The sequence below is a fragment of the Numenius arquata genome, chromosome 1, assembly GCF_964106895.1.
Source record: "Numenius arquata chromosome 1, bNumArq3.hap1.1, whole genome shotgun sequence".
NCBI lineage: Eukaryota > Metazoa > Chordata > Aves > Charadriiformes > Scolopacidae > Numenius > Numenius arquata.
Window position 1 is genome coordinate 123,790,054 of NC_133576.1, and position 17,046 is coordinate 123,807,099.

At 40.8% G+C, this 17,046-nt stretch overlaps 1 protein-coding gene across 1 annotated transcript in view; it reads left to right on the plus strand.

Moving 5' to 3' along the window:
* Positions 1 to 17,046, plus strand: part of ALKBH8 (alkB homolog 8, tRNA methyltransferase) — a 49,948-nt gene that overhangs the window by 31,284 nt on the left and 1,618 nt on the right. Inside the window, exons 8-11 of the mRNA XM_074152905.1 lie at positions 1,421 to 1,527; positions 5,616 to 5,770; positions 6,609 to 6,874; positions 15,644 to 15,793. Coding sequence (XP_074009006.1) covers positions 1,421 to 1,527; positions 5,616 to 5,770; positions 6,609 to 6,874; positions 15,644 to 15,793 — 678 coding nt within the window. The remainder of the gene's footprint in view (positions 1 to 1,420; positions 1,528 to 5,615; positions 5,771 to 6,608; positions 6,875 to 15,643; positions 15,794 to 17,046) is intronic.

The window sequence follows — 17,046 nt, forward strand, 5'->3', positions numbered from 1 at the left end:
CTCTCTTCCTCTTATGCATTTGTGTTTAGTTGAGGGGTAGTAATCCTTTCATACCTCACAGGTACACACAGAGATTAAATGGTGCTACCATGTTCTTGCGAAGAAAGCTATTACTGTGAAAAGAAAATTTTCATAGAATCATACAATGGTTTGGGTTTGAAGAGACCTTAAAGATCATCTAGTTCCAACCCCCCTGCCATGGGCAGGGACACCTCCCACTAGACCAGGTTGCTCAAAGCCCCATCCAGCCTGGCCTTGAACATCTCCAGGGATGGGGCATCCACAACTTCCCTGGGTAACCTGTTCCACTGTCTCACCACCCTCACAGTAAAGAATTTCTTCCTGATATCTAATCTAAATCTCCCCTCTTTCAGTTTAAAACTGTTACCCCTCATCCTATTGCTGCACTCCCTCATAAGGAGTCCCTTCCCATCTCTCCTGTAGGCTCCCTTTAGGTTCTGGAGTGCCCATAAGGTCTCCCTAGAGCCTTCTCCAGGCTGAACATCCCCAACTCTCAGCCTGTCCTCATAGGAGAGGTGCTCCAGCCCTCTGATCATCTTCGTGGCCCTCTGCTGCACCTGTTCCAACAGATCTATGTCCTTCCTGTACTGAGGGCTGCAGAGCTGGACACAGTACTCCAGGTGGGGTCTCATGAGAGCAGAGTAGAGGGGCAAAATCACCTTCCTCGACCTGCTGGCCACACTTCTCTTGATGCAGTCCAGGGTGCAGTTGGCTTTCTGGGCTGCCAGCGCATATTGCTGGCTCCTGTTAAGCTTCTCATCCACCAACACCCCCAAGTCCTTCTCCTCAAGGCTGCTCTCAATCCATTCTCCACGCAGCGTGTATTTGTGCCTGGGATTGCCATGTCCCAGGTGCAGGACCTTGCACTTGGCCTGGTTGAACTTCATGAGGTTTGCATGGGCCCACCTCTCAAGCCTGTCCGGGTCCCTCTGGATGGCATCCCTTCCCTCCAGTGTGTTGACCATGCCACACAGATCAGCAAACTTGCTGAGGGTGCACTCAGTCCTGCTGTCCGTGTTGCCAACAAAGATGTTGAACAGCACTGGTCCCAGTACTGACCCCTGAGGAACTCCACTCGTCACTGGTCTTCATATATATATATTTATAAAAATATAGAATCATAGAATGGTGTTATATATATTATATTTATATATAAATGTATATGTTAATATTTTAATTATATATACAGACATATTTTTAGCTGCCTCAGATTTTTGACCACAGTGCCAAAAGGTAGAGATCTTAAGGACAGAGACCTGGAGGCTTTTGCATCCCTAGGAAATACGTAGGTATCTCATGACAATATTCTGATGAACACATTGAAGAGGTAAACAGAGTGAGGACTTATGAATGCCTGGCATGTATATGAAGCCATGTATATGGTTTTGTTTCTTTTTAGATTGTGATGGATTTCAAACACCCTGATGGCCATACAGTGGCAATTTTGCTGCCCCGATGCAGTTTATTGGTGATGGCTGGAGAATCCAGGTACCTGTGGACGCATGGGTATGTGAAAGCATTCCAGCACTGCTGATAATAGAAGAATAATATATGTTGTTTGTTTGCTTTGTTAATGATAATCCGTATTTAAAATTGCTCTGAAAGAAATAAAATTAAGTTTTATAATTAATATACAAATTCACTTCTCTGCTCAGATGCTGCTCAGGTTAATTTGAAAAAAAACAGAGATTTCGGGAAACTAATTGCCAGTCCCTGAGCTGCAGTTTCCTGCTGCTGTCACAAGTGAAGTTTCGCTCTGAAATCGCTATCACTTAACATATTCGGTGTGAAAGTCCTCAGTGACTCTGAACTGGCAAAGAATTGATTGTACTGCAATTATCTTTACCATTTCCTTTCTCTCTTTTCAGCCCATAGCTTTTCCCATTGGATTATATATGCTAAAGGCTTTAGAGAAGGGCTGGTTTAAGAGAGTAACTTCCCCTGCACCGAGGGCATGAGGGTGAAAAAGGGGAGTCTTCCTGAGCTCTTCCCAGCTGCCTTAGGGACACTTTAACTACTGATAAGGCTGCATTGTACTGAGCAGGTTTGGGATCCTGGAAAAGAGATTTCTTGAAATATGTCTTGAGGCTTTGCTTATTGTAGAGTTTAAGTGCTTTTTAAATCATGCACCACTGGGAGATACTTACAAAAGGAGTGCCGAAATTGGCAAAAAGGCTAAAACCTTGGCAAGCTCTGAGAGTGACAGAAGTGCACTTAGGAGAATGTGGAAACCCTCATGTTGGACAGAAACACCCATGGTAAATGTTTCTGCCTTTGTTTGACCCAAGCCGTCACTGATTACAGTAGTCAATTGGACATACTAATTACATTCTGTGTAAATTAAACATCAAATCCTTTTATTGGCAGAAGATTTTCTGCCTTTTCATTTTATTTGTTAATTTGTTTTATGAAGAAGGGTGAATATGAACTCCCTGATGACCTTTACATTGTTCATTTTTATAGAGCGCTTATACCACCTGTATATTCCCTCATTAAATTAAATAGTTGTAAAAAGCAGCTGGTACTTCTGACGTGCATCATTATAGAAGCCAAGGGCAGTGAAGTCCTTTGTTTTTTGGTATACAAGACTGAACACGAATACCAGTGTTACAAGCTTCATATTCTGTCCTGTCAAATACTGTCAGTTGTCCTTTGGAATGGTTATGTACAACTCTGAGAACTTAGTCCCATTTCCATGTCAGTGACTTTGCTGGCCTGGGGACCAGGAGGGGCCCTGGAGAGCCAGGGGCAGCCCCCAGCCCTGAGCATCAAGCAGCTCCACGGAATTGGGCTGAGGCCAGGTTGGGACGTCAGCCTGGCGTTTGAGGCCCAGATCAGCGGGGCAGTGGCCATACACAGACACAGCTGGGGACGTGTCTGGGGCTGTAGCTGGGGCAAGGCCCAGCGAGACAGCCTCCATCTAAAAGCAGCTCCCAGGGGAAGGAGAGGTGGCTCTTGTTGAGGCCTCTGGCTGTCTTCTCTCCACAGCCACCAGCTCTGCTCTTTCCAAGCTGGCCGTGAGCAGCCAGACTCCCAGGAGGGGGAAGGATGCACGCAGGGCACTTGCAGTACTTGCCAGCAACCATTCAAGTTGGGGTAATGCACCTGCCTACTAAGAACTGAAATGAGATTATTACTTAACTCAGTTGTACCTTCAAATGATGGTTGTCTTTTGAGAACAAATGATATAAACTTCATTTAAAACTAAGATCCTAGATCTTTCTGCTCGTGTATAAGTTTTTCCTGTCCTAGCGCTTGCCCACCTTTCCTAAAAATAGGTTTTTCTGTGTATTTTTAAAAGCAGTAGTGGGTCAAGGTACTCAGCTGGAGTAAGCTTTTCATCATGCTTGTGAAGCATACTATTGTAATCAACAAGATTAATCTTCCAGCGAGCAAGTGTAGTTGATACGTAATGTCAGGATGCAGTTAAGATCATTTGTGATGCCTTTTATTTACTCAGGAGTCAAATTAGAGAGGTTCAGTTTTGGAATTATTCTGGAAATGTTTTCAATGTGTATATTTGGATGCCAAGGGAATTAGAGACTTTGTTTTGACCTTGTTAACAGCGTGCGCAGGAAAAGGATTTTTGTTCTATTCTCTCTGAAAGAGAAACATGGTTAAGAAATAAGTTATACGGTGTCATCAAGGAGAGCAAAAGATACGTGCTCTTTTTGTCTCATAGTTGAAAGTAGAATTATGTCTTTTCTCATAAGGTTTATTTGAGGTGTCTTTTCTGATGAGGTTCATTTTCGGTTGGGTTACCTGGCAAAATACCATTCCTGACACTGTGATAGTAAAACAGCTCAGTGCCAAGCAAGAAGATATGCAGCATTTTATTTTTGACATTGGGAGTCCTGTTTTTAGTCCAGACTTTATCTAGAATTCTTGCTTGTAGTATAGGCAAAAGGAAGTTATGTAGGTTGAAACTAGAACCTTGAAAAAGAAGACTTATTTCTGAAAATATTAGCTGCTATTGCTGTATGTACAAAAGAAAATCCAATAGAAAATCTGCAAATTCAGGATTTGAAGTTCTCTTCTCCCGGAGTCTTGGGCATCCTCAGCTAATTATTTCATTATAGCTTCATTATCTGCCAAGAACAAGGCAGTTCTTTATTAGATCCCAGCCTTTCCATGGCTGCCTTTGGGAGATTTACATTCTCAAGGCTGCTCCATGTCTCCTTTTTGTAATGGATGGAGCATCAATGTTTTGCTTTCTGCTTTCCAGACAGAAAGGACCCGCACTCTTTCTCCTGGTGACATGGTAAGAGGTCTGCTTCCCTGCGGTAGGGAAGGTGGCATGCAGCAAAGCAGGCTGCCTTGGCGGCATTCAGATCATTCTTCTTGGTTAAGTACAGGCACTGGTCAGCAGTTTCATGTGACCTGTGAAAAAGTTCCAGTAGAAATTTAAGATGAGACTGGATGCTCTGCTTTATTAAAAGATGTGAGACACGTTTTTCCCTCTTTTGGCTCAACCTATGAGGGTTAAATTCAGCTAACCAATATGGAAGTCATTTTATGCTGGGAGTCACTACTTTGAAGTCAGCAGCTCTGAAGGGGCCTCACTGAGAGGCCAGTTCCTTAGAGATGATTTTTTTTTTTCTTGAGGAAATTTCTGCATTAATCTCCTTGATGACTAAATTCAGGAAGCATTTCAGTGTGACAGTAACAGCTTTGAAGTGCTAAGCTATTTCCCTGAAGAGTTTCCATCCTGTTCCAAGAGTATCTACTATTTCCCATGTGCAAGTGATGGGAAGCCACATGTGGGTGCAGCTGTTTCTCTTCTCTCGTGTTGTGTTTCGCATTTTACTTTCTTATTCTCCTCTTCTCAACTTTGAGAGAGATCCATTTATGGAGCTATTAAAAATTCTTGAGTTTGGTACTTTTTTGTAACGTAAATTTCTTCAGAAAATTATTTGAAACTTTTGTCACTGCCAAAAAGTTCAAAATCACTTTCATTTTTATGAATTTTGTCTTTGCAAAAATGTTTTTGTTTTCCATTAAGATCAGTGCCAAACTCAGAAGTATCTTAAGAAGCTCTATTCCCAGTGTGCTTGATTGATAGATCTTCTTTCTTGACCAAAATCTACAGCAGAGTTTCTCCCTTTAGGCATTTTAGCAAATGTCCCAAACGCTGCTTCTTTGCATCTCCTGTTGTCAGTAAATGGAAAAGCAGTTCTTTTGCAAAGTGGAATTAATTTGTAACAAGAAGCTTTAATCTGCTAATTTGTAACAAGAAGCTTTAATCTGCTAATACAGAGCTCTGCCACCATTTTTACTAGTGTATTTTATCTTTAATAAATATATCTCAAATAAAGTCCTAGAAAAATAAACAATCAAACTTTATGGAAGGAAAGGAATGTAGAAAAGGGAAATGTAATTACTTGTAATTAAATGCCACTTTAATTAATGTCATTAGTTTGTGTCAGCACCTCTTTTTTTTCTCTGAAATTGAGTAAGTTGAAAACAGAAGCAGCAGTGCATTAAAGCATGTTGTAACCACACTTGCCACAGTATTTAAGAAGTGCCACCTTATAAAGATGGAATGTTTTTTTCTGATGCAAATTATTCTTTTATTTTGTGTTACTTTGTTTTAGGATTACACCCCGAAAATATGATGTCATTCAAGCATCTGAGCTTGGGCAGAAAGTTGGAACAATCACTGCTGATGTTGGAGATTTAACACTAAATCGAAGGGAAACAAGGACATCATTTACATTCAGGAAAGTAAGGAGAAGCCCTTGCAATTGCAGTAAGTGTCTTGAGGTGATCTCCAAGTCAAAATTGTTATTTATCACCAATATGTAAGCTTTTTTTTTTTTTTTTTTGGAGCAAACCAGTTTATCCATTTGGGTGGTTTTGGCAGTCCTGGTAGCCATTCCTGAATGGCTCAGGGTTAGGGGTACTCTATGGCGGCTTGAATTGGTTGCATCTATTTGGCCGCTGTAGTTTCTCTGTAGAGGAAGGCATCGGGCTTGCTCTAGATCTAGGCAAATAATCTGGAATCCTTCATTTCATTGGGACCTGAAGTGCTGGAATTATGTACCAGAATAGGAGTAGCTACTATTACTCAGGTTCCCATCATTTTTTGTTTGTTTTTTATTTGAAGCAGACTGTAATTTTGTGAAAATAAGTATGTTAGAGAAGGAGAAGTAGTCAGATCTGCAGTGATAGAGCCATGTAAGTGCCTTAGGGCCATGCAGATAATAATAGATAGGTGGCTCAACAAATACATGGAATTGAAGGTCATTTGTGCCCTCAGAACAGAATTTCAGAGGCTGAATTGCAATGATGTCATGATCTTTGATACTAGGGGCACTGTCTCAGTTTTGAAAACATAAGCCTCGTTAACATAGGAGGATGAATGATCACTGCAAACAGCCTCTGATACGTGTGGGCAGGTTGCTTGTTTTAAGGTCATCAAACACTACTGCAGTTTGACCTGCATTTCAGTTTTTAAAAGATAAAGGAGTAATGAAGCATTTTTTGCATTTTATTTCACTTCTAATTTTGTTTTGCTAAATACATTTAACCATCAAGGAATGACTTTAAAAACATTTATTTTTTTGTGTCTCTGTTGCTGTATCTAGTTTACCCATCTGTCTGTGACAGCCAGAAAGGACAGCAAAGACAGGCCCAACCTTCATTTCCCCACAATGAGATGGAGGCCTCAAAGCTGGAGCAAGAATATGTACACAAGGTGTACGAAGAGATTGCCACCCACTTCAGCAGCACTAGGCATAGCCCGTGGCCCCGAATTGTAGAGTTTCTCAGGTCACTGCCAAAAGGGTCAATAGTGGCTGATGTTGGTTGTGGTAATGGGAAATATCTAGGCATCAACGAGGATTTGTACATGGTAAGTAGTAGCTTTTGTCATTTGTTTTCATTGGTACTAGTGTTTATTCCATCATGCGGTTGCAGCATGTTGGAGCTTCAGTTGTGGGTATAGTGCCAAGAACAGAAAGCTGTTTCCTGGTCCAAGATCAATTACCGGTTGTGTTAGTTTTCCACATCCGTTCACTGTGTGCATTACGCTTTTCTTTTTTCAAAGCCACTTTTGCTTTGCAAGTCAACGTGTGTTATTAAAAACAAATAGTAATGGTTGCAGTGGATTGAAAAATTGTAACGGATGCTTTAGCCTTTTTTGGGTTTGAATAAGCTTACTAAAAGGGAAAATGGTTGGACGGTTTGAATGCTTCCAAGTTTTTCACTTGGCTGGTGGGTGGGAAATGCAATGTACACGTCCCTGAAATCTTCATTGGACTTCTCAGTTATCCTTTTCACTTTTCTTCAGCCTGGTGGCATGGCTCATTTGTGAATGATGTCATGTTTGGCTGTCCCACCTCTGACTCTGCATAGGCCCTGTAAATATGCCAACATAAAATTCATGGGGGAGTCTCAACTTCAGCCCAGATTCCTGGCCTTTCTCTCACTTGCTTTTCTTCACTTTTAGACAGTTCTGACATCATTCTTGCTGATGTTCTCATCACCTTCCTTGTCTTACAGTCTGTATACTTAGCCCAGTTTTACTTCTCTCCCTTCCTATCAGGAAGACATGAAGCACATACAAATATGAAGTTTTTATTCAAAGAGGTAGTTCTTATTGCAAACATTTCAAAGACCTTTTTTGTAAGGGCCGAACTTACTGTTATTTTTACCCAAAAGAAATCTTTCTGAGAGGTGTGCATTATGCCATTGGCTCTTCCCGGTTGCAGAATTGTCTGATTCTTTCATGTGCTTGTGCTATGAAACACTTTGAAATCCATCAGTCTTGAAAACTTCTATGTAATGCAAAACATTCATTATTAATAATAAAAGTCAGAGTTGTTTGTCTGTTTCAGGAGTTTCTGTCCTGCTATTTATATTCAGCTATAAAACATAAGTTATTTACAGCCCTGTCTGTATTAGTAATGGATTTATTTCTATTACTGTTCTTATAAGCTAGAACAATATCAACTGATTTATAAGTAGGCAAGTTTATGCGTGACTGCTGTAGCCTGAAAATAATTATTAATGTTCTTTTACTCCTGACTCCTGTAAGAAAAATCAGTAAACTTAACTAGGGAGGAGAAAAGTTTATCAGGGTACCGTGAAGGTCACCTGGTCCTAGAATGAATTTGGTAAATGGTTGTTGTGTTCGTTTGTCGTAGACTTTTAAGGCAAAATCTCTGCAAGATGCTGTGTTCAGAAATTGCCAGCACCAGTTTGTTTTCTGGAGCCCACAGTTAACAACCTGAGGGAAAGAAAGTTCACATAAGTACTAGCAGTCAAATGAAAGCCAGTCCCTCTCCTCTGTTCCTTTAGGTGTTACCTCATTTCATATGTGCCTGCAGGAGAAATCCAAAATGTGAAAAATAACAGTGAAAGGCAGGGAACTTTTAAAGAAGCAGTTGAGACAGTTGAAAAACTGAATCTGCGAATTGCTTCACTCAGTTGGTCTTCCTTGACGTTTGTTTTCTGATGGTGACAACTAGTTCTTTTTGGTTGGAGCTAGGCTCTAGACTTTGCATTTGCTTATTTTCATCTGCAAGCCAGCACAGGGTCTCAGGAGGAGGGATGTGCCTCCTTATTTCTACTATATTTATTTTTATATGTCAGCCAAAGTGTTGTTAAAGAAAAACCAGTGTATATTGTGTTTACAGATGTTTTTAAGCTTTTGACGAGAACTAAATTATCGTAGGTGAGAGGAGGGATGTGGTGTTACATTGGGTTGGAGAAAGAGGAAGGTCAAACTGTTGGATGTGATTCAGTACTGATGAAGGGTTATCAGTGAGTGTCACTTAGATCACCTAGCATGGATATGCGTAGTTGCTGGTAGTGAGGACAATGAGGTGATTCAAGGGGACCTGATGGTTTGGGAGCAGGTTAAACTGCAGCGATCTGTTTTCTGCTGGAAGACAAAATACTTTGGGCATATTTAGTGCCATTTATCAGATGGAACTTATGGTTGCAAAATGCCAGAAAGCCAAGCACTGAGAAGCAGTCATAGGGATTGGGTCAAATTCTTCTAAGAGACATAAGATCATTATATTTTAGGTAATACAAACCCTCATTCTTTGACCCGAAGGAAAATGCCAGTAGACAGGACTTAGCAAGACATTTTCCTTATGGTCAGCTTTTTAGAGAATGAACTGTCCTGATGATTTTTTTTTTTTTTTTCTTTTGTATATCTTCCTCTAAAGCAACCGGTAATGGCTATTATTTGAAGCAAAGTACTACTTTAAATACTTTGCTATATCAGTGACTGCAGAAGTGACTGACATCAGTTCTTTATTTTGTGGATTCTGATTTGCGGGAAATCAGTACTTATTTATTCCTTGATGTGATTTTTACCTCTATTCCCTTGCTATACTGTTCTATAGGAAGTACTGTAGAACAAGTGTTAGTGATATATCAGTATTATGACCAGTAGCCTGTCTCCTTGATACGGTGACTGTGTTGTATGAGTCACTGTTCAACTCTTTTTTTTATCTGAGGGAGAGAGGAACAGTCGTTTCCACTTTGTAGTTCTCCTGCATTCTTATTTGGGCTCAACAGATTGGTTGTGCTGTTTCTCATATTGTGTTACTTCCATTTACCACAGGTTGGGCATGGACCCAAGGGTGAGGGGTTGAAGAATATGCGTTGTGTATCAGTTGCATCATTGGGATAAGGACAGTGCTCTCCACGTGCAGGGCATCAGTTTCCTCCCTCATTTACTCCTCTTGACTTGGGGGCATAAAATCCAGGCAGAAATTTAATAAATTGCTGCAGCTTAAGTTTTTATGCACAGTGCATTGGAGCTCTTTCCCCTGCTGGGAAAGAAGCAGTAAAGCAATGCTGTGAAATCAGGAGTTACTTAGGGGTTGGGTAGAGCACTGTCAGTACAGCCACGTAACTTGGAGTGGTTTTGACTCAGAAATACTGAAAACCCGAGGCAAGCACTTTCTGAAGGCAAACGATGTGCTGTAAAGGTTACGGTACGTTTTTAGATAGGATACTTTAAGTAGCAGCACCAATGGTAGATCAAAGCTAAGGTCGTTCTCTTGATGGTTTTAATCTTCAAGCAGTGTCTGAAAATGTCTCCACTGTGACCTGTGCTACTGTATTTACTTCAGTTTCTTTGCATGATTACATATAGCCTTATCTACTTGAGTGTACGGTTGTGTGACAATGAAACGCACATGAGTCCATCTACACTCAGCGAAAATGACAGTGCTGATATGGCTGCCTTATTCTGACACAGTGCAAGAGCAGCAATTTCATGACAAACAAATTCAGATTAAGAATGTATGAGCGAGAGATGGAATCCAAGTCTGATGTAGTTAGGACAAAGACTGGAGAAAGATTGAATTTAATAAAGTTTCAGATTACTTTTTCTGCCTCACCCAGCTTTTTATTGTTTGAATGAATGCAGAAGAGAGAAATGGCTTTAGGGTTGTTTTTACATAATCCCCTTTCCACCCAACCTCATTTGGGGGAATTATTATAACAGTTTATATTTAAGTGCTTTCAAGCTTAATATTTGTAAGCAGGGCTTTTATTTTTATAGAATGCTACATTTCAGCTTTACCCAGCCCCCTGTCACCACAAAGGTTTCGTTCCAGAGTCAATTGATGTCATTGCAATGTATCTCATCAATTTTTATGAGCGTTAGCTCTGTCTTCCTGTTGCCAGTGTTCAGGAAGGTGTGGTGATGTGTAAATCCCCACGGGAACATTGGGCATCCTCATGGGGCCAGGGTGTGAGTGAAAGACATTGAAGCCTTTCAATTTTGTGGTTTACATTTTGTAATTGAACTGATAAACTGATGGGAAATCCAGTTACAGATGACTCAAAATGCCATTGGGTAGATATTTTTTCTTTACATATAAAGAAATTACTCTCCTTGCCAGAATAGTGATGCTAGGAAGAAAAATGATGGCAATGCAGGAGCCGAAATGGTTTGCTTTAATACAGACGTTCCTATTTCTGTAGTGCTTGTCATTTGAAGGTTATCAATAACGTAGCTTGTATTTCACATGTCCCTTTTGCTATAAGACGTGCATCTCTGTTTTCTGCATTACCATCTCAAACTGGGATCCACTGGAACTGTATAGAAGTTTGATTTTGCCAGTGTGTGGGGAAGAGGGAGAGTGAATATTTGCTGTGGTATGCTTGCATAATGGTGGGTGGGGTTTAGTTGCACTGGGTCCGTGTTGGTTGAGCACAGTTTCCTATCCAAAGGACTTAGTAGTAGTGGATAAAAACAGGAAGGACAAAGCTCATTGGTAAAGGTGTACCTGGAGCAAATTCACTCTATCTTAGCTATTGGAGGGTGAGGCAGAGGAACCTTTGCTGACCTTTTCTCTCAATGAATAGGAGTTATTAAAATGATGGGAAATCTGGGAGGAGAGCTAGGAAGGAGCTGGGCAACAGCAGCACAAGAATGAACGCCGAATTGCTCAGCCTGGTTCTGACGCTTTGTCACTGAGAAATGAACTTCACGTTTTAGACATAGCGCTTTGTTTCCACAGACACCCTGACTGTATGCAATGGAAAACCAAAACACTACGTGGAAGGAATGCTAAAGGCCTGACTCAGACCGAATGGAGCAAGGAGATTTGTCTGTCTTGCTGCGGCTGTGCTGGTGTCTCTTTTTCTATGTACGTGTGTGTTTGCTGGAATGTAATTTGGTTGAGGCTCTCATGCTATTAGTTATAGCTGAGGTGTTTCTCTGGGGAGCCACATAATTCCATTTGGCGGCTGGATTTCAGAATTAGATGTTGTTTTCTCCATCAGTTTCTAATGTGCTGAATCAATCAGGCTTCCAAATACTTAAATGAACTAATTCTACCAAGTAGAGTTAGTTATAATGAGATAATGCAGAAAGAAAATATATAATGGTGGGCAACATTGACCTGTCTTTAAGCTTGCAAGAGGATTTCACTCTTGCAGATTTGCAGCACCATTACAAAGCAAGCTATTTGTTTAGTATCTTTTGCCCCCTAATGATCTATTCCGCGCCACTGCATTAAGTAGATTTTATAAAACTTAGTTTAGCTACTACTGGCTGAAACGGTGAAGGTGCCTGGGAATGCAAGGGAGTGGGATGGGATATCTGCCTGTTGTCCCGTTCCCAGGAGGCCAGTACAGCTGCTGCAAACTCAAGACAAATCACAGGTGTTACATGTGTTTCTCCCTTCCTTTATCTTTTTATCTTAGTCTTTTTTGATACTTCCATTAATCTAGAGGTTTGTGTTACCCAGTGTGCCCTAAATAGAGGGTGCTGTATGAATGATGTCACGCTTTTGCCTCTTTTGTAAGTTTTGTGTTTGCTGGGGTTCTCGTTACAGAGTTACAGGCCTCCACACTAATAGAGATTTCCTGGCTTAAACCTAGAGCTGGGTGCAGTTAGTGTTTATCCAGATACAATGAAAATCAGTGCCTGAAATCCCTGTTAAAAATGTACGTGGATTCTGAGCCCAGTACACAGGTGTCAGCGGCCACTCTGGAGCTCCTGTGAGTCATTGTCCACATCACAAAAAGCAGCAGAGAGGGGTGGAGGTACCTGCCAAAAAGGCAGGGATGTGGGAATGGCTGCCTGGAGTAAAAGCCAAGAAACCTGAGAAGCCAACCTCCTTTGGGGAAATGCTAAAAGGTGTAGAGCAACTTACCGAGAGGTGGATTCAGCTGAATAGTCAGCCATGCTATTGGAGATATATATGAGAAACTGGGGGGGTTGAGCAAGCAATTGGATTTGGAAAAATGGGAAAACAGGTATAAGAAATGATTGAGAAGACTCACAGATAAATAGGGAACCTTAAAAACGTATACAACTCGGCTCACCAAGAAATGTACTAGATTCTGTTGGTTTTGGATGCTGAAGTAGTAGTAATTCATCTACCTTTTTCCACTCTTCAAAAACAGATGTCAGCAAGGACAGTATCCTGTGCTGAGCATCAAAATTAGAGTTATGAACTGGCAAAAACTAAAGCATTCCAGTTATATTTTGAGAATTTTTTAAAAATGTTTGATTATGTGTTTAATTAGAGAAAAAGAAATTAAAACATTCCTTTGATCTGTTTCCTGTAAATGAAGTTTCATCACATCAAAGCTTCCGTGTGCTTCAGAATGTAGGAATCAGTAACAGAATTGTGAAGAGTTAAGTGGTCTCTGCCTATTACTGTAAAAGTTTTCTATATTTATAAAAATCATAGGTAGGCTCATTTTCCAGCTGGAAGCTGCCGTTGCACCACTGAAGTTAGCTGCTTTTTCTAGCTTATTGTTTTCTAAGGAACAGAAACCAATGTATTTTGGTTTTTAATGAATGCATGTTTCTTGTAAGCTAGAAAATGCAGGAATGTGGTGATTATAATTCTTTTAAGGTATCATACAGAGATAATTCTATAAGGATGCTAAATTTGCTTAGCTTCAGCACCCGGCATATCTGTGGTGACTCCCTGTGTTCAGCATACATGTATAGCACCTATTATGATGTTTACATTTAAAACCACATAAAGTTTTAGCCTAATGTACCAATTTTAGAGCAGCTGTGCCTTCAAAGTGGTCTATTTCAAGGTCTCCATTTTCATTGCAAAACAGAATCTTTTTGCTTTGGGTGTAGATTCACTTTAATAAGTATGACAATACGAGCAAGCCTGACTTCGTAATTATTTGATATAATTTAGATGCAAATGAGGACTTCACATTCTGGCAGTCACGCCTTTGTTCTCATTCTCAGTTCATTGGATTTCATCAACATACAGCGTAGTCCTTTTCAAGGTCATTTTGGGAGGGGAGGATTGAGTTCCATTACCCAGCCCATTTTTACTGTAGATGTGCAGGACCAAGGCAATTCTTTCTGGGAAAGCTTGTTGTCAGTGGAATTTGCAAGTATTCTTCTCCCTCCTTCTGCCAGCAGTGAATTTGGTCCTTTGAGTTTTATTAAATACCGCATGCTAATGTCTTAATTGCAAAAGTAGTTGAAGGCACTGGTAATGAGGCGTGGAATCTCTAACATGCAGGTTGTCAGCTAAATCTGTTCCATGATGAGAGTAATTTAAAGACACTTCAGTTGGGTTCCAGTGTGAAATGATGGGGATTTATGTTTACTTCCAAATAAACCAAGAGTTTCCTTTTTTTATTCATAAATAGCACTAGTCACTCAGTACTTCAGTAAATGCAGAGATGAGGCCAAGGAATAAATGGGAAGAAAGCAATGCTAGGATTGATCTTTTCAGGTCTGTTTAGAGCTAATTGGCAGGACAATATGTACATATTAATTGGATTGTTTTTATGGAGGATTATCTTGGGTTGTCAGTTCGGATTTTCACAACTGTTTCTTTTGCTTTGGACCAAAAATCAGATACCTGACTAGAAAGCAGCTCACCTAGAAGGTTTCAGGACATATGGCTGGAACAGAATCGTGACTTTCTTAAAAACTGTGATGGTAGACTGAAAGCTAAAATGATTTGAACAGATAAAATGAAAAGTTATGATGGAAAATAAATATATTTTCATTAATCATTGCAAAGGAGATTTTTAATTTTAACAGTACTGTTGTCTCTACTGTGTTGATTAACCAGAGCAAGTTCTTTGCTATTCTTCTTGCATCAAGGATGGTTTAGTAGTCTTTCTGTGTCAAATGCAATAAACACTGTCAGCAGTAATTATTTAGGATTCTGAATGTGTTCTCTGCTATCTACTTGTTGCTGATCATTGAAAACAAAAATAAATAATATTCTTATGCAAGCTGAGTTTAATATATGACTTGGTAGCAGGGCTTTGGTTTGAGTATTCAATGTGCATGGCAGACGTGAAAATGAGGGTGGTGCATGCCTCGCTTTATTTGTTCTTTCAGAAGTGTCTTGATCAATTTGAATTTATTGTGTTTATGCAAGCAGGTAAAAAAACTCCTCTAGGTGCTTTTTCTTATCATCTTTGACCTGGACACTGGGCAAGGTTCAAAGGGGGGACAAAAGGAAACGTTCTATGAGGTGTCTTGAAGTGGTTCCTAGCAGTCACTTTATCTGGACTGTACAGAACCTTGGAAAATTATGTTGTGGCTAAATTTTTGTGAATTTTGATACTGAGGGTGAAGAGGACTGTACCTGAGCACTTCCTTACTTACACTGAAATGAAGAAACCTGGGTGATTATTGAAACTGTGTGGTATATTTCAATGATGCCACCAAGGTCACCAGTTTGTCCTTTACACTTGTAGGTTCAGCTTTTGTGAGTTCAGTATTTGGCTGCTTCAAATGTTGTGAGGTTACAAATGGCAATTGAAAGGAAAAGCAAAGACTGAGGTTAGGCCACCTCTGGTTTTCTTGGTTTCAAGAGCCAGTTTTGAGGAACAATTAGGTTGAAACCTGTACTGCCTTAAGCTGGTTCAAAATCAGGGTGCTAAAATGAGCTGTCCAATACCCAACCTGCCATCTTTGTTTTAAGTAAGCATCAGGGGTTTTGTTCTTTTTGTCTCTACCTGGGAGCCATATATTCTTCTTAAGGCTATTTTCTCGCACTTGTTTTTATTTTAAACTAGAATGTGTTACCTCAGTAGGAGACTGTGATGACTCTATTACTGTAAGCGTCAAGTGAAAATAATTTTCCAATCTTGTAATTATCCTCTTAAGAAAAGCTTAATGAAACACTTTCTGTTATAGGTTGGCTGTGATCGCAGCAAAAACCTGGTGGATATTTGTGGAGAAAAAAATTTCCAGGCTTTTGTCTGTGATGCCCTGTCGGTGCCAATCCGCAGTGGTTCTTGTGACGCCTGCATCTCTATTGCTGTAATCCACCATTTCTCAACAGCGGTAAGTCACCCCTCCCTGTGCTCCACTGTACTGTTGTATTGCTGTGCAGAGCTACTAATATTACAAAAACCCGCTAGTTTGGGCTCACGGAAGCAAAAGGGAAGAACAAAATGGGGGGGAATCATAGAATTGCCTAGGTTGGAAGGGTCCTTTCAGATCATCTAGTCCAACCATCAACCTAACTCTTGACAAAAACCATCACTAAACCATATCTCTAAGCTACATGTCTACCTGTCTTTTAAACACCTCCAGGGATGGTGACTCAACCACTTCCCTGGGCAGCCTGTTCCAATGCTTAATAACCCTTTCAGTGTAAAAATTCTTCCTAATATTCAATCTGAACCTCCCCTGGCACAACTTGAGGCTGTTTCCTCTAGTCCTGTCGCCTGTGACTTGGGAGAAGAGACCGACCCCCGCCTCTCTACAACTTCCTTTCAGGTAGTTGTAGAAAGCAGTAAGGTCACCCCTCAACCTCCTTTTCTCCAGGCTGAACAACCCCAGCTCCCTCAGCCTCTCCTCATAAGACTTATTCTCCAGACCCCTCACCAGCTTCGTTGCCCTTCTCTGGACCCGCTCCAGCACCTCAATGTCATTCCTGTAGTGAGGGGCCCAAAACTGGACACAGTGCTTGAGGTGGCGCCTCACCTGTGCCCAGTACAGGGGGACGATCATTTCCCTAGTCCTGCTGGCCACACTGTTCCTGATACAGGCTAGAATGCTGTTGGCCTTCTTGGTTTGCTCTTGGTGTAAGCAGCTGTAAGAGCAGAATTAAGCTGTTGTACTGCTGCTGCTTCTTAAGCTTTCTCTTCACCTTCTTCCTTTGCTTGTCAGATGCCCTTGCTCCTCCTGGCACTTTGATCTTGGTGTTTGTGTTTCATTTTTGCCTGCTTATAATTAATGACACTGGAGAAGGGGACTCTGCTTTGGGAGTCAAGAGATATATTACTTCCCAGCTCAGATCTTGAGTAGATCTCATGTTTTTTTTTCCTCTGTGCCTTCATAGTGTCCCTGTCGTGCAGATGGACTGCTTGCTAGTCTGCTGTGTCTCTGGGCTGTGTGAGCGTCTTCTGGCAGGAACTGTGCGATAGTAACAAACTTTAGGCCATGGAGCCATAATCTTAGGTGGTCCATACCAGAAACACAGCAAATATTTCCAAACCCAATATAAAAAAGTAGGAAGGTGTCTGTTTAGGAGACTTCGGAGAATGCTGACGTCAGAGGGATCTGTGTTTAAGCCATAAATCTGATTCCTT